This window comes from Eulemur rufifrons, chromosome 7 (assembly GCF_041146395.1).
Source record: "Eulemur rufifrons isolate Redbay chromosome 7, OSU_ERuf_1, whole genome shotgun sequence".
Classification (NCBI taxonomy): Eukaryota; Metazoa; Chordata; class Mammalia; order Primates; family Lemuridae; genus Eulemur; species Eulemur rufifrons.
In genome coordinates, this window is record NC_090989.1 from 188,684,205 (window position 1) to 188,708,844 (window position 24,640).

At 45.5% G+C, this 24,640-nt stretch overlaps 1 protein-coding gene across 6 annotated transcripts; it reads right to left on the minus strand.

The window, feature by feature from the left end:
- Positions 1-2,517: 2,517 nt before the first annotated feature.
- Positions 2,518-22,890, minus strand: SEC13 (SEC13 homolog, nuclear pore and COPII coat complex component). 6 transcript variants are annotated; one of them, XM_069473898.1, is made up of 10 exons: positions 22,829-22,890; positions 21,159-21,192; positions 19,629-19,673; positions 17,343-17,458; positions 14,388-14,539; positions 13,753-13,886; positions 7,182-7,315; positions 6,654-6,777; positions 5,254-5,400; positions 2,518-2,973 (listed from the first exon to the last, which is right to left on the minus strand). In XM_069473898.1, the coding sequence occupies exons 2-10, from the start codon at positions 21,168-21,170 to the stop codon at positions 2,860-2,862; spliced, it is 978 nt and encodes a 325-aa protein (XP_069329999.1). In that variant the 5' UTR covers positions 21,171-21,192; positions 22,829-22,890; the 3' UTR covers positions 2,518-2,859. The 6 variants fall into 6 exon arrangements, with proteins under 6 accessions (XP_069329999.1, XP_069329998.1, XP_069330000.1 ...); XM_069473897.1 differs by having other exon boundaries at positions 21,159-21,336; XM_069473899.1 differs by lacking the exon at positions 21,159-21,192.
- Between the last annotated feature and the right edge of the window lie 1,750 nt (positions 22,891-24,640).

Below are 24,640 nucleotides of genomic sequence, written 5' to 3' on the forward strand. Positions count from 1 at the left end.
ACCCTTCTGCAGTTCTCAGGAGCTTGCTCTGCCTGTGCAGCTTCCTCCCCTCTAGTACTTACTCTGCCCGATAAGTTCTAGCTGCCTTGTTCTTTCTGAACTCCGATCTCATCAACTCCATGAGAGCACTAGACTCTGGAGTCTACCTCCCTACTCTTTGACCTGGGCAGTAATTTGGGACATTTGTGCTGGCCATCTAATTTGTTTCCCTTTTCTCAAATACTGCCTCTTGTCCTATGTATGGAAGTAGTTGTTTCATGTATTTTACATGGTTTTCTAGTTGTTTACAGTGTGAGGGAAATTTTTATAAATCTTGGTCTTTCTTTTTTTTTTTTTTTTTGAGACAGAGTCTCACTCTGTTGCCCAGGCTAGAGTGAGTGCCGTGGCGTCAGCCTAGCTCACAGCAACCTCAAACTCCTGAGCTCAAGCGATCCTACTGCCTCAGCCTCCCGAGTAGCTGGGACTACAGGCATGCACCACCATGCCCGGCTAATTTTTTTTTTTTCCTATATATATTTTTAGCTGTCCATATAATTTCTTTCTATTTTTAGTAGAGATGGGGTCTCGCTCTTGCTCAGGCTGGTAAATCTTGGTCTTTCATGTGCAGAAGTGGAAGTCTCTACTTTGTGTTTTGAGTTCACTTTGAAATAAAAGCCTGTGAATCTTCTATTAATCATTTTGCCAGTTCTCACATTGGCTTGCTGAGTATTCAGAAATAGAGGAGTATTTGATGGCAATTTTTTGGTTTCCTGGCTTATAGGACCATAAAAACTCTTTTTTCTTTGCTCTGTGGATCTCACACAGGTATTGTGGCTATGAAGGCTTTGGTCCTACTCCATGTTCTAGGGCCTGAGTGACCACCTTAATGAAAATGTTGTCTGTGGCTTTCTTTTGCTATCCTAGTTTTGTTTTTGTGAAAAGATTAAAAAGCACTGTGGCTGTTCCTGCAATCTTGCTCTAACCAGAACTCTCTAAAGATTTCCCTTATCTTACCTGGGCTTGGCAACTGCCCTGGAAGATTTGACAAAACATGGTATTTCCACATGACTAGCCTATTTTTGGTAAATTTCAGGGATTCCTCTCACCTCAGGAATGGTTAATGTGTTACCACTCCAAGCATAAACTGTTATGGTGGTAATTTTCATTTACCCAAAATCCTAATTGTCTGAATTACAGTTGTCTGAATTACAAATAGAGACATGGCCAAGAACTCACTGACCTGCCACCAACCCATGTGACATGGGACTAGTCCCCTCTCAGTATTCATTTGGTGACAGTAGCCAGCACTACAGAATGCCCAGGCCTGTCCTTGAGGAGCACAGGGCTTACTAGGGAAGGCAGACGTACGTATGTGGCCTATGTACACTGAGAAGTGCATGCAAAGGTGCCTTCCTGGGCCTTTCTTTTCTCATCTGAATAACAAAGAAGGAAGCAAGCGAGCAGAAGTTTCCATATTGTTCTCTGAAGGCTTGGATTTTGTGGAATGACTTAGGAGGCTGAGTGGGCTGGGCCATGCATGACCTCTCTTACTTCAACCAAAGCAGTTTAACTTTTTTCCATTTTATGTAGTATGAGCAAAGATTTGTTTCTAAAAAGGGTTTTGATGCTGAAAAAGACAAGTAGGTACAATGAGGGTCCATACTGACCTGTGCACGTGGCTTCCTGAGGCGAGCGGCCTGCCCCTCTATCTGGTACGTTCATACAAAGGCTTGGTGTGAGCACCACCCTTGGAGTGTAGCTGAGGGGCCCCTACAACCCCTCTCTGGTTCTACAGTGGGGAGTACAGACTCTGGAGTTGAGCTGGATCAGGACGCAAACACGGGCTTTACCAAATCCTGGGCAGGGCTTCTGTGCCAGTTTCCTCATCAGTGAATCGGGGACATATACCTAGACAGGCTTGTTATGTTGCTTAAATGAGTTAATGTTTGAAATATCCAAGTGTAGTGCCCGGCCCACAGCAGTCTCAGTAAGTGGTAGCTAGTGTGACTTTTGGTTCAGGTGAGGGTTGCAGGGCCTCTGCTGAGAGATTATTCCTGGTTCAGGGTCAGTTAGGACCAGAACTGTGGTCTCCCACAGCCCACCTTTTCCTGACAGGGTCAATAAACTGAATGAATAGGGCCCACTTTCTGGGCCAGCCTCTTAGCTATTAGTGTTCGGGTAATACTACCTTGCATTTATTTGCATGGCATCCTGGGGGTGGCCACATGCTCTATTGGGCAGACTTTATTAGTCTCATTCTACAGAAGAGGATATGTACCCACAGAGGCTAAGGAGCAGAGCCAGGGCTACAGTCCTCATCACTGAAGGCCAAGTCCAGAGCTCTTTTTAATGGTGTCTTTAGTATAAACTGAGTCACAAAGATGCTTACACAGCGACAGGCCAGCTGTGTAGGTAGGGTTTAGCCAGGCCAACTTGGCTCTGGGCCTTTGTGAATGTTGTTCTAGTACAATGACCAATGAGAGTCAAACAGCTTTTGGGGGTGGGTATGTGTGTGTGGTTAGGATATTGCAGCAAGAATTAAAATCAATATGACTTTATTTAATTACTTTGGAAACAAAACCCCCCAAATAATGCCTGAACCCAAAGGTACATAAAAATGGCCAAAAATATTTAAAATAATAGATTTGAAGATCACTTGTAGTTTCTTCTTCATAACATGAATGCTTTCAACTGGACAGTAAATTACAAACCATATCAAATCATGTTAAGGCAGATGATCAACCTGTGGTCGCACTTGTAACTACTGCTGGGAAAATAATCTTGTTGGAGTTGGGAGCTCTTCCGAGGTGTTTGGTCAGTTGCCCAGGAAGGGGCAGTCCTGGGGCTGGCAGGTGGGGGAGCCATGCCCCAACCATCTGGTCACTGTTCGTTCTGCTGGCCTTCTGTGACTGACGCTGACACGGAGCCCTGGCCCTTGTTGACATCACTGATGCACACCCACTGCCCGTCAACCGACTCTTTCCACAGGGTCACCTGCAAGTCAGTGCACACACAGACTGTCACAGGTCTGCGCCCCCTTCCCTCCACTGTCCTCTTCTTACTGGGTCCCCTAAATGAGAGCAACACCTCTGTCAAGAACCACTGAGCACTTATCTTGGTTCTTCCACTGAAATCCCACCAAATGAAAGGAATAAAAAGACACAAAGAAAAAAGGGGTAGGAATAACAGTAGCGGTGGATGATGATGTAAACAAGGGATGCTATTTTAACCAAGCAGATGGCGCTGCAGTGAGAGGAAGTGTGGTCCCCGACCAGAGCATCGCATTATCACCTGGGAGCTTGTTACAACTGCAGATTCCTGGGCTCGGGACCAACTGATGCATAAGCCCTGGGGGTGGGGCTGGCAATCTGTGTTTTAACAAGTTAACACTAGAGTTTGAGAACCGTGGTAGAGGAAGACAACGTACCACTAAGTACGTTGTTGCTCCACTGAAGGAAGCTGTGGAAGAAATAGCTGAGAGCTGAAAAGGCTTGCCCCTGGAGAGTGAAAACTAGGAGATTGCATTAAAAAAAATCTAATAAATAAACTACCTAAAGCTATGTACATGTATTAATTTGATTAAAAAAAGAAAACAACTTCAAGAACTGCTTTAGGGACAGACCTTGTTCACTAAACACGCACTGTGCAGAATGCTCTGGGTCTGAAAACACACTAAGGGGTGCTATGGGGACAGCAGTGGAGTTGAGCTCCCTGTAGGAAACAGGCTTATAAAGAAGGCAAGAGTAAGAAGCCTGCAAGCGCGGTGACAGCAGACCGGAACGCACAACCAGACGCAGGCTTGCTGCCTAGTCAAAACCACTGAAGGCCTGCCTGAGGCAGTGGGGCCCTTGGTCTGTCCTGGATGCCATCAGACCTGGGTTCTAGTCCTGACTCTGGCACTCACTAAATAAAGGAGGCTGGATTAGTTGTCCTTTGTGGGCCACTCTAGCTCCAAAAGTCTATAGCTTTGAGATGGAGCCTGCTAGATATTTCTGGGACCACTTTAGATAAATGGGACCCTAGGCCAGACAAAAGTTGCCTACAGAGGGTCTCAAAGAGACATTTGCACACCCATGTTCACAGCAGCACTATCCACAATAGCTGGGAAGTAGAAGCAACCCAAGTGTCCATCGATGGCTGAACGGCTAAAATGTGGTCTGTACGTGCAGTGGTGTATGAGCTTTAAGAAAGAAGGAAACTCTGACACATGGTACCATACGGCTGAAAGTTGAGGACATTATGCTACGTGAAATGAGCCAGTCACAGAAGGACAAATACTGTGTGATTTCACTTAGATGAGGTACCTAGAACAATCAAATTCATAAACACAAAAAGTAGAATGGTGGTTGCCAAGGGCTGTGGGGAGGGGAAATGGAGGGTTATTTAATGGGTACAGTTTCGTTTTGGAAGCTGAAAAGAGTCCTGGAGGTTAGTTATGCAACAATGTGAATGTACTTAACACTACTGAACTATGTACTTAAAAATGGTCAAGATGATAAATTTTATGTGTATTTTACCACAATTACAAAAAAAGGTGCCTGCAGAGAGGAAGAAGGAACAAGCCACTGCCATCTGCCCGGCTGAATTCTCCTGTGAGGCAGATGATCCCTAACTTCACAGGGTGGGTTCCACATGGAACAGTCATGCCAGGGTAAGTACATTTGCTCTGCTTCCGAGTGCGACTGGGTTAGGATCCTGCCAGCCCTCACTGCTCTTTTTCTACCCTGCCCTGTGTTGGTCTTTGTTTTACTAAGTTTTCCAGTGGCCACTTTGGCTCCACATCTCACCCTTCCTTTGGCTCATGGCACAGCAGTAAGAGGTAGGTACACAATGGGTACATAATAAATACCCATAAACTGTACTGATTTTTAAAAATATGCTTTTTAAGTGTTTTGGAAAACAAAACCTAGCCTTCTCACTTTTATCATTTCTTTTTCTTACATACTTCTGTGGCAAAGCTAACTGAACATCCCCATGAAGATGAAGTGACCAAATGGTTAGGGTGACACACCTGACTGGCTCTGCCACCTAACAGCTTTGTGACCCCATGCAAATCAAACTGCCTCTGTCAGCTTCTTTCCTCATCTGTGAAAGGGGAACCTACTACCTCAGAGGGTTGTGAAATTTAATGATGTACTTAAGGGACATGCTCAAAATGCAGTCCTCACTAAGGTTCCTTCCAAGCCTGGGAGATGGGAACATCCTTGCGCTCTCTAGTGGGCAAGGTGGAGACCAGCAGAGCTCTGCCCACTCCGCCACTGGAAATGGGTGTACCTTATTGTCTCCGCCGGAGACGGCCAGAATGTTGGCTGTGATGGACCAGCTCACATGCCACACGACGTCATTGAACTTGTGCAGCAATTTGGGGGACCACGTATTGCCCGAGGCATCATCACAGGTCCAAATAAACACACGACCATCCTAGGAAGACAGGTTAGAGTCAGGAGATGGAGGGCAGGAATCTTGCATTTATGATATCCTCCCAGCCTGGAGCCATATTTGGACCTTTCTGTAGGAATAGGGCGGGTATTTAAAGCAAAGGGTGGCCAAGGACCTCTTTGGTGTCCACAGCTTTGAAGACCAATTTCTAGCCCAGCACCTTTGCTTCTGTCCCTTCACCCTGACACAAGAGTCTCTCAGGTTCCTTTTCTCATCCTGGTTTCATATCCAGATCTGGACTTTGTCTGCACTGCTAACTCTCAATTTTCTCTGGAGTTTTTCTTCTGCCTGGTGAGTCACTTTCCTCTGGCTGTCTGTACTTTCTCAAGTGAATGAGTACAGCTGTCTAAAAAGCAAACTCAAGAAAATGAGAAGGGACAAAAAAGAAATCACAAATATCTCTCAAATTTAGAGCTAAACAAAACAGGCTCAAATGACGTAGGCTGGGCATGGTGGCTTATGCCTGTAATCTCAGCACTTCGGGAGGTTGAGGTGTGATGATCCCTTGAGGCCAGTTCAAGACCAGCCTAGGCAACTTAGCAAGACCCTGTCTCTACAAGAGATTAAAAAAAAAAAAAAAATTAGCCAGACGTGGAGGCGCATGCCTGTAGTCCCAGCCACTTGGGAGGCTGAAGTGGGAGGATCACTGAAGCCCAGGAGTTCAAGGTTACAGTGAGCTGTGATCGGGCTACTGCACGCTAATGTGGGTAACAGAGGAATACCTTGCCTCTTAGAAGGAAAAAAAAAAAGTAAAAGGCCTGGCTTCACTCTCTGTAGGGTGGTGGAAGTATATAATTAAAGGCTTGTCCTTGGTCTTACTTTACTTTTATGATCTGTCTGGGCAAGGTGGCTAGGTAGATGAGTCCAGGGTCTTAGAATTTCCCATCCCGCCTGATCCTTGCTTGAGAGCACTCTCAGAACTGCACCTGGGCACCTCCATCCCCCATTCACACAAGGGTCAGGAGGGAAAGCTGGTCCTGAATTTGGCCCCACCCTTGGCATTGGTTCCAATGTAATCATTTTCTCTCAGTGGAGGCGGGTCACCTGTGGCTTCTGACCAAGACTTCGCTGAATGATGACCTGAATCCACATGTTCCTTCCTGTCTCCGGGTCCAAAGGTGCCTGTTGCTCTCCCTTTGCCTTCCATGAGGATTTTCTACTAAGGAGACCGTAAGGGCTGATGGTCCTTACTCAAGATTACACGGCATGGGATGCTCTCAGGGATCTGGGCTGACCTGGGAACAGCTGGCGATGGTGCTGGTGGGCAGGCCAATGGAGGGGGCCCAGGCCACGTCTCGGACCCAGTCACTGTGCGCTTCCAGCTTCTGCTCCTCCTTCCACTGGCCGTCCTCCTCCTCCCTGGCAGGGCAGACCAGAGGGAGAATCCAGCAGGCAGTGGCCCATGGGCCTTTCCCACACATTCCTCCCCCAACCCACAGGCTCCCAGGGGTACAGAAGCGATTCCACCTTTCTGATTTCATTTATTGAGCCTGTAGAATTTCATTCAGTTCACTGTAAAGAAACCCTGCAGGAAATGCTTTGTTTCTCCACAGACAAAAAGTGGCTCCAACAGTTGGGAATTAGGTGAATAGTAAAAGTGTGTGGAAAAAAAAGGATATCGTCTGACAGACTGAAAACAGTATTTTACTGGCCAGAGGGAGAAAGAAAGGTGACCTTGTTTCTTGGGAACTATGGCTGAGTCATGGTAGGTAGGGTAGAGGGTAGAAGTGTCCCTCTGAAGAGAAGCACGCAACCCCACTTACTTCCACAGCTTGATGAGGTTGTCACAGCCACCTGATGCAAACTTCTTGATGTAATTGGGTTTCTGTCCTGACGGCTGGTCTATGAGGCTTCCAGGTACAACAGCAGGGGCCCAGCTGACAGCATTGCAGCCAATCTGTAAAGATGGGGACATGTGGTGACTTTGTCCTTTTGCCCTGCAATAGAACAGACCAGCCTTCTGCAGACCCAAAGCCGTGATTCATTTCCCCTCCAATTCTCAGGACTGGGTTCTGGAGGATAGCAGACGTGATGAACAAGAAGGATTAGCCGCAACTCTCCCTCAAGGATTCCTAACAATGCGGCATTTTTCTGAAGGATGCATTTAAAGTAGGAATTAGGAGCTCTCGGAAATTTAATAAGCAGGACATTTTTCAAACACATGAAAGGAGGGCACATTGGGGTCTATTTTTTTAATTAAAAAATATTATAAAGTAAGATTTAGAGAAACACACAAAATAAATACATGGCTTAATGAGTTAGTTTATGTAATGAGTTAGTAATGACCTGTAACCACCATCAGGTCAAGAAATAAAACTCTGCTGCCTGAGAAGGCTGGTCATGGTGTTGCACCCTAATCACAGCTCCTCTCCCCCAGTAAGTAACCATTGCCCTGACTTCTCAATATGTTCCTTTTTTTTGCAGTTTGTTACCCAAATATGCATCCCTAGACACTATAGTCTTTCCTACTAAAATTTGTTTTTTATGCTTTTTACATCTCCTAATTTGTAGATTCCTCCTGATTTTCTTCCCCTTACAGTTTTTCTGTTGAAGAACCAGAGTCTAGTCTCTCAATCTGGATTTTGCTGTTGCATACTCAGTTAACACACTGACTGCCACACTAGGAAAAAAAAATACTCTTCCTTGGAAACACTGTGTTTTGTTACAAACAGAATAAAAACTTTGAAAACAAAGCGATCCTTTTGAATTTAGTAGAAAATGTTATCTGTTATTGTTTTCTGTGCTTGAGTTATATGCAACTTGAGAAATAGTTCTTGAGGCTCCCAAGGTGAAGAGACGTATGAGTTACATATGCTTCATGAGGCCCGGGCTCAAAACTAGCATGAGTTAAATACAACTCACATGGCAGTTAATGTGTTAATTATATTCCTCTGAATTTCTGAAAATTGTCAGCAGGAGCCAAGACTTGATCAGACTCAGGTATGATCCTTGGCAAGACTACAGGTGGTGATGTATTTGCTCATCAGGAGGCACACGTCAGATGTCAGGTCGTCTCTCTTCTGTATGTCAATAACATATGCCTCTCTGAATTCACTGGGGGTTGCAAATGGTGATACGCTAATTCTGTCATTTGTCATTTATTACACGGAATGCTCCAGATGGGGCAAGTCCTATCATTAACTATTTGGGTACCCAGGGATAGAGGTCAGAGAGGAAAGGCTGGATAAATGCTTGATTCTTTCTGAACTGGTTCCATCATCATTCTCCAAAGATGACCAACCAGTTCTCTTTTACATACCATCATGAATTTGTGGACTTAAGCATATTTGATAGATTTTAGTTCATTGTAATTATTCTCATTTTTGACATTCAAACTGCCCATCTTGGCAGCGTGAGCCTGTTTCAGGTTGGCTCCTTTGACATAACCCTAGTATGTGAAAGTATAGCTTTGATCATTTCTTTCTTCTCTGGTGTGGCAAGATGTTCTAGGCTCACCTTGTACATTTCCTGCCTCAGACCTGGGCTCGGCCATTTCTCTGGTTTCTTATAGTGAGAAACTGCATTTCAAAACTACAAGCTGAGTGCTGGGGATGCTCACTGCCACACACTTATTTCATCTCATTTCATACACAATGGTCTCAGAATACTATTGCCAATATGATTACTGAAAACATTTACACAAGTTTTTGCAAATGCTCTTCCCATTCTCCCCACAGTGCTGTGACAGTTGTACTATATCTACCTTAGCAGAGCTTCTGGCCATTACATACTATGCTCAGCCTGTTAACTCTCATTTAGTCTTAACTCTCTACAAGTAACTGGACATTTATGTTGAAGTCTCTCTAGTCATTTTTGTTGTCTGAAGCTTATTCTCTAGTGGATACCTCAGGAAGGGCTCCTGGAAACAGTTCTTGAGTTCTTACATATTGATAACGATTTGTGTTCTTTATACTCCAAAGTTAATTTTTAAAAACAGCCTTAATACATTAACTGCACACAAAGTACACGGTTTGATGAAATTTTGACATATGTATACCCTGTAAAACCATCACCACAATCAATAAATGCATCCATCACTCCCAAAGTTTCCTTGGGTTCCCTTGTAATCCATCTCCCCACATTGCAGCTCTCAAACTTAGCAACGCAGACCTGCTCACTATAATTTGCATTTTCTAGAATTTTAGAATAGTTTGTACTTTTTTGAGGTCTTTTTTCACTCAGTGTAATTATTTTAAAATTTATTCATCTTTGTGTATCAATAGTCATTTCTTTTTACTGCTAAGCAGTATTTCTAAAATGTGGATATGTCACAGTTTATCCATTTACCTGTTGATGGACATGTGGATTATTTCCAGTTTTTGGCTACTAGCTGCTATTAACTTTTGTGTAAGTCTCTGTGTGAACTCGAAAGTCAATTTTCCTGGTTATAAATTCTTGGCTCACACTTTCGTTCCTTGAGTATTTTAAATATGTTATTCCTTTTTCTTTTGCACCAATCATTACTGTTGAGAAGTTTGATGATAATCTAATTTTCTTTCCTTTTCAGTCACATGGCTCTTTTTTCCTAGATCCCCAAAGGTTTTCTTTTTCTTTAAAGTTCAGTATTTTTACTAGAATTATGTCTTTTTGTTGGTGATTCTGGGTTGATATTCTTAAGTATAGGGTATGATTTTTCAATCTCAAATTTTAAATCTGTGGTTTTTAAGTTTTCTTGAATTACTTTTTAGTATTTTTTCTGTTTTCTTCTTCAGAGAGCCTATTATTCCTATGTTTAGTCTTTTTTTGGCTTTTTCTCAAAACCTTTTTATCCTTTCATTTTTTGCTCTTGAAAATTTTCCGTTTCATACTCAATTTCTCTTCAGGCATTATCTGTTGGATTTATTTGCTCTTGTGTTTCTTCTAATTTAGTCTTTCCTCGTGAAATAATTTTTTATTTCTAATTCTTTCCTGAGTTCTGTCATCTTATTTCTGAGTTTTTCTAATTTTGACTTATACCATTCTCTCATTTTATATTTTTAAAATGTCTCTTAGCTGAATTTGAAATAGTGGGTTGCAGTTTGGTTTTGTTGTGTGGGTATGTCTTTCCAGCATGTTCTTGTCGTTCTATAAGGCTGTTACTTTGCATATTCTCTTTTTTTCTTATATAGTAACTTTGTATGCAATTTTACCTCAAATAATTTCCTGTTGTTTTTATGTGAGATTAGTTTTCCTGATAAAGTTCAGGAAAGTTGAGAACTCTCTCTTTTGTTTTTGTGTGGTATTTAAAAATGTGGGAGCTAGCTTTCAGGAGTTCGTAGCTCTGCTCTCTCCCCCCATGTTGATCTACATCTTCTCTTTCCTTTCCTGTGTCCCTAATCCAGCTCAATTTTGATTTCACTCCCAGTAGTCTCTTTTCCTGAGGGGCCCTGTCCCAGAAGCAAGCCCCGGAGAATCACAGGGGTCGGATTTCTCCGAGCCCTTTAGTCTTTCTTACCTTGGGCCCCTTGCATCTACCTGCTGTCAGAGTGCAAAATCCCTCCCAGCCACTTCTTCAAAGAAGATGTACACATGGCCAATAAGCATAGAAAGGATGTTCGCCATCATCTCTGATTAGCGAAATGCAAATCAAAACCACAATAACATACTATTTCACACTCACTGTGACAGCTATAATCAAAAAAACAGACAAGTGTTGGTGAAAATGTAGGGGAATTAGAACCCTTGTACTCTGCTGGCAGGAATGTAAAATGGTGCAGTTACTTTGCAAAACAGTTTAATAGTTTCTCAGAAAGGTAAACATAAAATTACTATATTACTCAGCAATTTCACGAGGTACATATCCAAGAGAATTAAAAACATATGTTCATGCAAAAACTTATCCATGAATGTTCGCAGCAGTATTGTTCATTACAGCTGAAAACGTCAATCAACTGGTGAATGGATAAACAAAATGTGTATATTTACAATGGAATATTATTCAGCCACAAAAAGGAAGTGCCAACACATGTGATGACATGGATGAACCTTGAAAACATTATGCTAAGCAGAAGCAGCCAATCACTAAAGACCGTATGTTGTTCTGATTCTATGTACAACAGGCCCCTGGATAACCCACCACCACTACAACCACCACTGTCACTCACTGATTCACCAAAAGATTTATCTTTTTTTCCTTAATTTTTTTTTTTTTGAGACTGAGTCTTGCACTGTCACCCCAGGTAGAGTACAGTGGCATCATCATAGCAACCTCACAGCAACCTCAAACTCCTAGGCTAAAGCGATCCTCTTGCCTCAGCCTCCCAAGTACCTGGGACTACAGGCATGCGCCACCGTGCCCAGCTAATTTTTCTATTTTTAGTAGAGATGGGGTTTCACGCTTGCTCAGGCTTGTCTTGAACTCCTGACCTCAAGCAGTCCTCCCGCCCTGACCTCCCAGAGTGCCAGGAATACAGGCGTGAGCTACTGCATCAGGCCAGCCTTTCTTAAATGAATGTATAGCTCACTGGTTTTTGTTTTTTTTTTAAAAGAGATGGGATCTTGCTATGTTGCCCTGGCTGGAGCACAGTGGCTATTCACATAGCTCACTGCAACCTCAAATTCTTGGGCTCAAGTGATCCTCCTGCCTCAGCCTCCGAGGAGCTGGGACTACAGGTGTGCACTACAGTGCTCACATTTATTTCAATGTTTAATATTAGAAGTGTTTTGGGTCTTTATTTAGAAATTTGGTGATGTTTTTGTGACCAGAAATATGCCATAGGAACTTAACTCTTGTTTATATCAATTAGCCTAAGGGAAAATTGGTTTTGTTTAAAATTGCAGTTTCTAAGAACCTATCAACAATATTGAGGACTTACTGCATATGAAATATGCAGAATAGGAAAACCAGAGACAGAAAGTAGATTAGTGGTTGCCTAGGGCTACGGGTCGGGTGAGGTGGAGAGTTACAGCTATCAGGGTTTCTTTTCTGAAGTGGTGAAAGTGTTCTGGAAATTAGATAGTGGTGACAGTTGCACAACTTCGTGAATATACTAAAATCTATGGAAAGGTATATTAAAAGGGTAAATTTTACGGTAGGTAACTTGTATCTCAGTTTTTAAAAATGTTACAAACCAAACCAAACCAAACCATAAACCTTCTAGTTTCAGCTGCCCTTCTCAAACTGGCTGGCCATGCTTTCTAGTTGAGTATCTGTTGGGTGTTCTGGGGTATTCCTCTTCTCAGTTCTGCTAGAAGGCATCCTGTCACTTCCTTCTTTCTCCTTCTGCTCAGATGCCAATATCATACAGGTCTTATGGCTGTTGGTAGTTTATTCCAACCTGCTGCTATTTTGGAGTTGGCAGGAAGCCCTTTACCCAGTTTTGTTGGAAATGTTCATGAAGTTTTGGTTTTGCTACCTAGTTGCTCTGTTGGTTTTTATGTAGAGATTTGGAGAGACTGAAAAATGCTACCCCCACTACCGTATTCCCACAAGCCTCTCTCGACCTATTCATTTTTGCAAGCTAGTCAACAGATAGGGAACACAGAGCCCCAAGTAATAAGACCCTGAGACAGGCTCCTGGGGCCTTGAGGTCTGCGCAGGCTGTGGGTTCTTCTGGATCCCCCGTATTTGAGAATTGCAAAGCACAGTGCCATGCTTGGGGGCTACTAACTTTAAGTTTCCATCAGGTAGATATCAGAAGTATTTGGGGGCCACCAAAGCCAGGACTGCTATATAAAAAGAAGGCACACAGATTCCAGGGTTCTAATCCTGGCACAGTGCCTTCTCTAAGTCACGCACTTTTGCTGAGCCTCACTTGCCTCATCATAAAATGGGATCAGGACTGCTTACCTTGAAAATCTATACATTTGTTAGCTCCTTTTTTCATTCACAAATGTTCGTGAGAATTATTTGACACATAGTAGGGCTCAAGAAATATGAAATTTTTCTCACTGTGCACAATGCTTTCTTGACTGTTTCAACCTTAAGGTCCAAAGACCAGGAGCACACGGAACTAAATCCCTCTGATGCTTTTTATTAACACCTCTCAGTTCTAGGGTGTGACTGACTGAGTGGTGTTATAAAATGCTTACTGCAGAACATGTCAACCCAAGGAAGCCATAGCTAGGTAGGTAGGCAGGCTGTGCCGCACCTTCCCGGTGTCTAGCCCTCCCTGACTTGGGGGCATACAAGCAGCCAGTGCCAATCCCTGTCCTGGGCTGAATGAGGCTGCCACAGCCTGGTCTGGCTTCAGAGCAAAGAAGCTCAAGGAGGTTCTATACCGAGCATGTGTGGTCGGCAGCCCCCGTGCCCAACCCACTGCACAGCAGGGACTCTACCCCGCCACTCTCTAGGGAGTCAGACACATGGCAAGGCAACAGACCTACCCTCTACACAAAGGCAGGGGCTGGACTTACAGCGTGAGCGTTGTTGATCTTCTTCACTTCCCACTGGCCTTCCCCGGTGTAGGTCAGCAGGGAGATAGCCCCATCCGAGCTCCCACAGGCCAGGATCAGGCCATAGTCGTGGGGGGCCCAGCACACAGAGTTTACTGCAGGAAGGAGGAAGGCGCCGTGAGCAGAGAGAGCATGGCCCCAGAGTTTAGACTTTGATTTCCCAGATTTACTGTTTTATTAAATTTCTAAAAAAACAAAACAAAACAAAAAAAAACTACAGGGATCACTGGGGGAAGTTGTAATTTGGTTAACTAAGAACATTAAAAAATACTATCACCTATATCATCATTTCATAAATTAAAGTCTGTCTTGACAAACAAGTAAAAAAGGACAACAATCTGAGAATAATAAAGGCCAGTACCTAAAACGAATAAACCTTAAGAACTCACTGTGTTGTCCTTGCTTTTCTCATTTTGCGTTGGACTGGCTTTAGGTCTTAGGGCCTCTATCCTGTGGACAGACTAACAGGAATGCCAACCGGAACCCAAGCGACAGACGAGAAGCACCAGGAGGGGAAGGGAGCCAGTGCTTCAGCAGGACGAGGCCTTCCTCACAAGGGGCCCCCGCGCCTGTCCCTCCTGCCACACTCGGCGTACCTGAGGAGTCGTGTCCTGAGTGCTCGTGGGTCTTCTCCCAGGTGCCGTTTTCTTCTTTCCAGATAATGACTTTCCGGTCATAGGAGCAGGACGCCAGGATATTGCCGTACATGGGGTGGGCCCAGGCCACTTGCCACACGGGACCCTCGTGACTGCAAAGGGAGGGGGTCAGAGGCTGCTCAGATGGGCCAGAGGAACCCACAATGCCTCTGCCAGGCACTACTCTGGACAGAACCAAGTGGCTTCCTTGGTGGGCTGACACAATGTCTCAGGACAGAACTGCCTAAGAACGCCAAAAATACTCACTGTCCAGTGAGCCAAAAGGAATGCTCACTGGACAGTGAGGATCGCGAGGCCCAGAGAAGTTAAGCAACTTACGGTCACAGAGCCTTTGAAAGAGTCAGGACTCTGGGTCTGCCTCCCTATCCCGGCCAGGCAGCAACCTCACTTGCCCCAGACTATAGCCAGCACTGCTTATATCTATGATCATCAACATAATTATTAATCCATCTAGGGTTTATACCCAGAAGTGCTCAGTAAATATCAGTAGATTTAATCACTTCATCCTTGCAGACAGTCAACTTCTTGAGCAGGCAGTATGTTTCACTGCAATATTTTCCACTTGTTTTTTCATTTGTCCAAAAGGCATGTCTATCCCTTATTTTCTGATCTTTATCCATTCACCTGATAACAGGTACCGTCTGAGGCTTTGTACAGGGACCATTTCTGTGGTGCAGGGAGGGGTGTGCACCTCAGCACACAAGAGGTAGCATGGTGTAGTTAGTGGTTGTGAGCCCAGGCTCTTGCCAATCCACTCCCCCATTCACTAGCTATTGACTTTAGGCGAGGATCATATCCTCTCTATCTGAAAACGGAGATATCGATGAGCCATCTTTCATAGGTGGTCACGATGGTTAAATATTTGTGATAACTCAGGTACAGAGCTTAGAAAAATGCTTGGTACAAGAAAAGAAAAAACTACTCAACACCTGTTAGCTATTAGTGCTGCTCCTCATGCACTCCTTCACCCTAGGGCTGCAGACACCCAAATCTGCTCCTCTCTGGCTGGGACAATGGTACATTCCCAGTCTCTACAAAGGAGCTGCTAATGAAACTGTGAGTAGACTCAAATTTCCAACAACCAGCACAGTTTTAATGGAGGCAAAAACGAATAGAGGTGACGGAGATGTGAATTTTTTTATCCCCAAATATTTCACATCCTTTGAGCATAAGAAAAACAGAGAGCAGAAAGTACCAAGTCACAGCAAACATGACCATCTCTGCCAGTGCTGGCAACCCATCCGCACCCTAGCAGCTCCGTTCAGCTGGGGGCTTCCGCTCAGAGGAGTTGGCATCTGGCTCACCAGTCATTTGATCCTTGGTGCTCAGGAAACAGGAACTTCTAAAGCCTGTTTCCCTAAATGGACACTGACTGAGTTTACTTTTCTTTAATTCAATTAACATACATTCTTTTTTTTTTTTTTTTTTCTTTTGAGACAGAGTCTCACTCTGTTGCCCAGGCTAGAGTGAGTGCCATGGCGTCAGCCTAGCTCACAGCAACCTCAAACTCCTGAGCTCAAGGGATCCTCCTGTCTCAGCCTCCCGAGTAGCTGGGACTACAGGCATGCACCACCATGCCCGGCTAATTTTTTTCTATATATATTTTTAGCTGTCCATATAATTTCTTTCTATTTTTAGTAGAGATGGGGTCTCGCTCTTGCTCAGGCTGGTCTCGAACTCCTGAGCTCAAACGATCCGCCCACCTCGGCCTCCCAGAGTGCTAGGATTACAGGCGTCGTGAGCCACCACGCCCGGCCAACATACATTCTGAGAATCTACTTCTCAGAGCTCTTAATCTCTCTTGTGCAGTCTGATGAAGGTTATGGATCACTTTTCAAAATAAAGCACAAAATACACAGAACTATGCTTATAAAGAAAACCCAATTAGACTGAAATGCAGTTACCAAAATGAAAAAAACTTACGAGATACATGTGCTCCTTTGTTAACCCTTCAAGGAACAAATTCCAGTGGCAAGACTAATAACCACTGTAATTTCAAAGTTGTGATGAGCAAAAATGATAATCTATGATGGCTAAACTATAACATGAGATGAAAATATCTGTGACTTCTATTGGTGACAAAGTGACAGGTACTAGAAATACCACAGAGGTTTCAGGCCTACATGCATAATTGAAGAAAAAGAAAATATCAGAGCCACTGAAAATAAAGATGTTGATTGGTTTTCTCCCTGCCCAAATTCACCAATTCCTGAATTCTATCCACAGAACCCAAGTAAAGAAAGGCAGTGAACGGAGGGAAAGCAGTAGACATGTGGCCATAAAAACGAGCCAGGACTTCCTCAAGGATTTTAGTAGGGAGAAGGGTTAAATCAAACTTTTGTAAATATTCACTGAACACCTGCCATGGGCAAAGAGGCAGAACAATGGAATCTGTAAAATTATTATCACATCTGTACCTTATTCTTGTAGTAATGCTCTTAAGTGACAGTGACAGCTCAGATCATACCGTCTTATGCAAAATGGTATTGTTTACCACTTTTAAAGTTGCAGCAGCTGCCCGAAGACTTCCTATGTGCTGCGCGCTGTGGCAGGACCTCACATGCACTACTGGGAAGGGGATAGCATGAGTCCCATTTTGAGGGTGAGCAGATGAAGGCCGGGAGATAAACTGCCTCACTTGCCCAAGGTCTTCTAGTGGGTATACATATGGGTGACAGAACCAAGATTCACACCCTGATCCATCTGTGCCCTTAATCACATCACCCCTAGGGACATCTGCTGAGGGTAGCCAGGCTGGCTGGGATCCAAGATCCTCCATGCTCAACACACTTTGGGCCTGCTCTGAATCTGGGTTCTCACCCTTTCTTCCCATGCTTGAAGCAGGGCACAAAACCATTCGGTGAGGCCTTCCCTAAGCTTGCCAGCAACACTTACCCCCTGAGGTCGGCGATGAGGATCTGCCCTCCATTGCGCACGTCGAAGATTTTGACAGACCTATCTGATGAGCAGGTTGCCAGGCGGGTGCCATAGTAGTCCATCTGGGCATCGTGCTGCAAAGGGAGGACAGCTCGGAAAGCCTGTAGGCTGGGTGGGTGGGGGCGGGGGTGGTCACCACACAGAGAGTCTAGTTTGTACCAGAATCCACCTGAAATTAATCTAATCTTAAAGACTCATCACCATCAGGCAGGAAGCTAGAATGTGGACATTCTCACTTCTCTGATAGGCAGTGTCTTAAGGGACAAAACAAGTCATACCCAGCTGGTCGTACAAACTCTTTACCTACGCTGGGGAAGGTTCCAATCCTCTTATGTAGGGTAGGTATGGGAGCAAAATGCTGGCCTAGCTGCTCTTCTTCCTGCTCTTGGTCCTTACCCTGGTCTTAGGCTCCAAGGGCCACTGGGGAAGATAACCTCAGGTTTAGCTCAGCCCCAGAATCCGAAGCTAAAGCTTGTGAGCAGGCCAAGGGAGCAGGCCTCCACCTGTAGGTCCCAATCAGGTTCTCTACGATGTACGTCTGGCCTAGACACAGAGTTCCACTCAGATATTTGGGCTCTTTCGCTTCACCCCTGGCCCCAGGTCCTTAGTGGACCTTTGTCTCTGGGTTTCTGCTTGACCTTTTTCCTAGGGAGCCCATTACCCCAGACTCCCCACCCAACACAAAACCTTAAGTGTTGTTGGTCCTACCACTCATGAACTGAATTCCTTGATGCTGAATAACCGCCCAGAACTAGGGCTGGTCCCTGCCCAGGGTTCCTTGTCCATCTGGGTGATGGTTCCTCTGAGGCATTTTGCCTACTGCCCCGCTGAATACCCTGGTCCCTGCTCACTTGCTGGCTCTGCCTATTCCAATGGATGCCACTTTCCTCAGCTGTCCAGCCTTACGGGTTTCAGGGAATATCAGTCGTTACTCCTGTGGTGATCAGGAGCAATTATACCCTTTCAAAGGAGGCATTCACTCTGTCTGCCTCAACATTCCTTTCTCATCTCCCCACCCAAAGAAAGCATCTGGATTCTTCTTTGAAAGTCAACCCTCTCCACTATATTAGGTCTTGGTTTCTTGGAAGGCAGGTGGTGCGGGTGTGTTTCTGAAGCACTTCTGCAGAGTGCTGTCACACAGTGGGAGGAAGTCAGGCACAGTGCCTAAAGAGATTTAAATCCTGTCTCCTTAGCTTATCTGCTGTGCAACCCTTGAAAAATACATAATCTCCTTGAGTTCCAGTTTCCCTATCTTTAAATGGGGCCAATAATGGCATCTGCTTCAAGGGTTGTTATGAAGGTTAAATGAGATACTGAATGAAAGGTACTTAGCATGGGGTCTGACAGCATGCAAATGCTCGTCATTACTACTGTGCCTCAGCTGTTCCTCAAACCAAATTCACACGCGTCGATAGCATATCCATTATTTTGAGGAAACTAAGGCTGGCTCAGAGAAGACACTGGTTGGCTAGGGAGTCTCAGGTCAGATCTCCTTGCCCCTGATGCCACCCTATCTCTGAGGAGGTGTGGTCTTACAGCAACTGCTGGTGGACAGGTTGTGAAGGCAAGATGCCCAGCATGAAACGCTCCAAGACTGACCTGAGTCTTGTTCAAAGGCTGCTTGGACTACGTGGCCCTGAATGAAGCAGAGCCTACATTTTTCCTGGTGGAGACTTTAACCTCTGGACCTTCTCCTGCAGCCCTGTCCTATACTGAGCCGTGTGTTTTTCTCTCAGGAAGTGCCCTGAGTAATGACTTCTGGTTCAAAGGGCCTTGTCCAGCCTATTGCCTGTGGTGATTCTACCTGCCTCTGCCTTGGGCTTTCAGCCTGTCTTTATATTGCCTTCTCTCTTCCTTTAACCCCCTTTCCAATGGGGCTTAGAAGTGATACCAGGAGGAAGACAGGAGGGAACACTATTGTCAAACCTCTGTACCCATTCAGCCTCCATCCCAGAGCAGGGTACTGTGTTGACCACAAGACTAAGAGTCTTAAGCGACAGGCCATTCCCCGGTTCCTCCCAGCAGACAGTGACCATACTGCCATAGCCCTGCCAACTCAGAGGGAACTGCTGGGGAGACTAAGTATACCCATGAGGGTACAGCCTAACTGGCAACTGCTGCAAAGCCACAGCTGGATTCATGAATGATGAACAGAAAGGGGCAATAAAAAACCCAAACTGCCCCCCACCCCCACAGAAATGCCCAAGTCCACAGCCTAGGAGGGAGGGCTAAATGAATACTTACAATCATGTCCTCATGGGAGGTGTCCACAGTGTTAATTACTGACACCTAGAACCAAAGATATTGCTGGTAAAGTAACTGATGGCAGTTAGAATGCAATCATCTCAATAAATCTAACAATTGTTTCTGAAGTTCTTGACTAGTTTGTTCCTTCATTCAGTGAACAAAGTACCTTCTTTTTCACCAAGCACTGGAGATAGACATGAACAAGAGGTACTATTTATCCTTGAGAAGCTTGCACATTAATAACCCTAACATGGCAAGATAAATCCTTTTTTTTTTCTTTTTTTGAGACAGGTTCTTGCTCTGTTGCCTGGGCTAGAGTGCAGTGCCATCATCAAAGCTCAATGCAGCCTCCAACTCCTGGGCTCAAGCGATCCTCCCATCTCAGCCTCCCGAGTAGCTGGGACTACAGATGCATGCCACCACACCTGGCTGATTTAAAAATTTTTTTTTCTAGGGACAGGATCTTCTTACATTGCCCAGGCTGGTCTTGAACTCCTGGCTTCAAGCGATCCTCCCACCTCAGACTCCCAAAGTGCTAGGATTACAGGCATGAGCCACCATGCCTGCTCAAGATAAATCCTTTAACAGTGATTTACGTATGCTGTAGGAGCCTGAGGTGGGTGGTGGTGGTAGATATGAATTGAGCCTCAGATGATGAGTAGGAATTTGGCAGGTGCACAGGGCCAAAGTACAGACCACGCAGAGGGAATAACACAAGCAAAGACACACAGGTCTGGGAGAGCTTGAAGTGCATGGGGGAATGGCAAGCAGTCCTGGCTACCTTTGAGGATGAGGAGGAACCCCAAGAGAGCTAAGCTGATGTTCCCTTCCTGGATGAGGGATCCTCTGATGTTTCAGGCAGAATGTCAGAGTATAAGAGCCCCCAATTCTATTCAGCAGATATGATATGAATAACAGAGTTATCACCTAAGACTTGATTCAAGTTTTTTCTGAGGCTGCTCCCTGGTCCACCCCTTGTGACAGACCCTAGACTGTCACCTGGTGGGATTCTGGGTTAAACAGTTTGTAGGGCTGGAACATAGCTGTCATGGTCTTTGCTCTCCTACCCATTCTTTGAGGTCCAGTTCTAATTACACACCCTGCCCCACGCCCTTTTGAAGATTCTCAGATCCCCAAATGGCTGGACTCCCATGCTTATCTTTGGCATGGAATGTCTATAACACTTTATGTTGTTTCTTCTCCCCACTAGAAGGTGAGCTCCCTGGAGCCATGGTCTGAGCCATCTTCAGTCCTGAATCTCCTCAAATCATCCAGCACAGAACTTTACAAACAGAAAAAACTCACAGAAGGAACCCAGGAACTATTTGCTGAATGAATAAATAAACGAACAAAACTTGTTATTTTTTTTCTTTGCTCAACCACTATTCTCTAAATTCTTGGGATAGAAAGGGAGACTAAAAAGGAGGTTTCAGTTTGGAACAGACATTTCTTTTTATTTTTTAAAATTAAAAAAAAAATTCTTGAATTCTCTGCTGCTTGAATCAGAATGGAACAGACATTTCTTACCATTTCCCCCATTTCATCTTTTCCAGCACAAGCCCTATAGGTATAAAGTCTAACTTGACTTTTCAGAACGGTAGACATGGGAAGAGGATGGCCACAAAGCAGTTCAGGAAGTACACACCAAGTCACCACAGCTTCTCTCAACAAATTCTAGACTCCCTTAAAAGTGACCCCCCAAGGTCTGCAGAAGCAAGTAAGGAAGATAAGGAGTCTCCTCCATGTGCCGAGCTATGCAGGTTACAAAGTGCTTTCACATGTGCACTGAGCGGTACCAAAGGCAGAGCCATCTGATAGACTAAGGAACTGAAGGAGCCTATAGAAGAGAAAGCACTTGCCAAAGTCACAGAGATAGTTAAAGGCAGAGCTGGGAAAAAAGCTCCATCCCCTAACGTCCTCTCTGCTCACAAAGCTTTCCAATCCAAATGAAAGCTACCTATCTAGAACATAAAGTAGTTGTTACACCGAATCCCCTAAATCCAATGGCTGAAGGATAAACAGTCAGGAAGAAAGTTTACTAACAGATAGTTTCATCCCAGGTTTCCAAAGGACCTTAGAAATAATCAGCATTTATTTCTAACCTCTCACCCACCAGCCAGGGATGGTGAGCCATGCTTCTAAACAAGGAAAGCCTTAGAGTACTTTCTCCTGAGCAACTGACGTTATCTGGTCCTTGTTAAGTAGTAAGAGGCAGCACTTAAAACAATTTCCCTCTTCAGAATCAGATGAGTTAAAAATTCATTTAGAATGAGCTGACTGTTAAGAGTGTAAGAGCCCCAATTCTGTTCAGCAGCGAAAAAAGCAGAGGCCAAAAGAGGTGAATGATTTAACACCTAAACCCCCTGCAGAGCAAGAACTAACCCAGTGTTCTGATTGCTGGGTTCCTGCAGGTTCCCTCAAACCTGCTGCTGAGGCACACCCATTTTCCTAAGAGCACACGTTTGCTAGACTGTGCCAGGCTCAGGCTAGATACTTTCATCCTTTAGTTCTCATTCATTCGCTCAATGGGTAAGTGTGGACTGAATGTACATGGCGGATACTACAGAGATTAAAAAAACTGAGCCCCGCCCTTAAAGATTCATTGAGCTCGTCCTTACATCAGTTTCCTGAAGAGTCCCCCATACCTGAGGGCCCTACCCGAGCAACTGTTCAATCATCTCTGCTGTGAGAGGTAGCAGATGGCAGAACGGAATGGTCAGGAGGGTTCGAATCTCGGCTCTGCCATTTACCAGCTGTGAGGGTCACTTCGCTGAACCTCAAGTTTCCTCATCTGTAAAGTGTTGATAATAATGGCACCTACTTCACAAGGCTGTTAGCAGGCTGAGATTACGAACAATACTTCGAACTTACTAAGAGGTCGGTATCAGATACAGCAGCTCCTATGGTGTTTTTGGTTTTGACAGAAGAGAATTGTTGACGGAAGAGGACAGGAGAGATTAGCAGGAGACGCGACAGCGACGCGGTCGTCATAGTTCCAGGAGGCTCCGCGGCCTCATCCCTTGGCCTTCCACTCTGAAAGGTCTGCAGGGACAGGCCAGAGCCCCCAAAACCTCAAAGCGGTGGAGAGGAGCTGAACGGCCCCAGCCAGGGCTTTGAACCTCAGCGCGGCCGAGGAACCCGTGAGGGCCGTGACCGTGGCCCAAACCCTGCTTGGCCTCCCCAGTTCCAAAACTCACCATGACTGCGGCGGTGGGACTCCGGGCGTCGGACGTGGCAGCTCCCAAGTGCGCCTCCGAACAGCTCACTTCCGGCGCCGGGCTGGCAAGCCGTCGGGCCGTGCCTCAAGAGCCTCCGGGCGGCAACGCGCCCCGCAAGCACTAAAGTTCCGAGCCTTCCCCAGGCCACGACCCGCCCTCCCGAGGCCCCGCCCCTTGTCCTTGCGGAAACGCGCGCCCCAAGGGGTGGGGCTCTGGTTACCATGGCGACTCTGACGCGGGGACTTTGGAATCAGAAACTCTGGTGGGTCTTCTGTCCTGAGCAAGCCTACCCTTTTCCTGAGACCCAGGAATGAAAGAAATGATTACTAACTACAGCTTCACACGCCTCCCTGCGGTTCTGGGTGCGACCGGCTTTATGATGAACATTGTAGGATGATTTCTTGGAGTCGGGGAGCACGAGTAGATTAGTTCTCCTGCTTTTTTCTTAGGAGTCCCTCCTCAGGACCCAAGGACTGGGACCAGGGAAGAGGAGGCCAGCGAATGCCTGGAGGCTGAGACCTCTCGCTCTGCCCTCCCTAAGCCACAGGACTGATGCCTCCTAACTGCCTCTTCCAAATTGATCCCCTGGAATCCTGGATGTGGTCTATCAGGTAGATTCCCCGAAGCAAGAAGAGATCTCAGCCAAGCTCCTGTAGCTGGAGCCCAGGACCCAACTCCAGTGTCTCCAACCCCTGGGCCCCTGGCTTCCCAAAGGAGGACAGCTGAAAGCTCCCCAGAAGCACAGTGAGAATGCTGCACTGGAGGACAGAGGCTGGGGGCTCCCCTCAGCCACACAGAGTCTAGCCCTAAGCCCCCTCGCGACACTAAGGAAGCAAGTGACCTAGGGTGAAGCCTCAACTCCCGTTGGGTAAGTCACAATCGTTCAGTTTCCTCTGTTGAAACTCGGAGGAAGGACCCTAGCTGGATGGAGAAGGTCACCAATTGAGGTAAGATGTTAAGCCTCAGAGAGTGTGATAGACGCAGACCGTCCAGGAGCTTTGGAGAGGGGCTAGGGGAGTGGAGGTGTTAACAGAACTAAGGGCCAGGTCTCAGGGGAGCAACCCACTCCTCCACCTTTCAAGATTTGTTAATTCCCTCCAGTGAAGAAATATTGCAGGAGTGTGGGGGTGTTGCTTAGGGTAGAGCAAGGAATAAATGTGGGTATGGGGGTACCTCTTGGGTCTCCTGTTCTTCAAGGGACAGGCCCTGGCCTTGGCTCTGTAGCTGCACCACTGATTCTCTGGATGATAAGGTCAAGTCACTTCTCTCTGAGCCTCATTTTCCTCGAGTGGAAAATGGGGACAAGGGAATATTAGATATAATGTAAGGGAATATTAGACATGTATTATATATTAGATATAAAATAAATATAACATTTTTGTTATTAAATTTTTTGTGTAGGCATTGAAGTTGGAGAGATTGGGGATGTGGAACAAGCAACAGAACTGTAACTTACTCATTAAGGTCTTTCTGGTAGGACTGACAGGCACTGTGATATAGAGGTTTAGAGTGCGGATGCTGACGTCACGACTGGATCTCCTACCTAGTAGGTGGACATGCTCTTCTGAGCTGCTGTCTCCTCCTCTTTTGAGTGGGAATTTTGATAAAACGGCCTCTGAAGGTTGATGCTGGGATTAAATGAACCCTTGGATATGAAAGCGTGTTTGGAAGTTGGATGGGCCTGTGGTGCTTGATCTTGGGAGTGGTTCAAGGTGAGAAGATCTGGGAGGGCTGTGTGTGTAACCCTCAACCTTTGGGCCAACCTTAGAGATTGATTTCTTGGTCTGGGCA

Coding starts and splice junctions, on each gene's coding strand:
- SEC13 (XM_069473893.1), bottom strand. CDS start 22,622: ATGACGACCGCGTCGCTGTCGCGTCTCCTGCTAATCTCTCCTGTCCTC. Junction 19,674..22,502: donor TATCTGATACCGACCTCTTA/GTAAGTTCGAAG, acceptor CTTTGGTTCTAG/GTGTCAGTAATTAACACTGT. Junction 6,778..7,181: donor AACCTCATCAAGCTGTGGAA/GTAAGTGGGGTT, acceptor CTGCCCTGCCAG/GGAGGAGGAGGACGGCCAGT.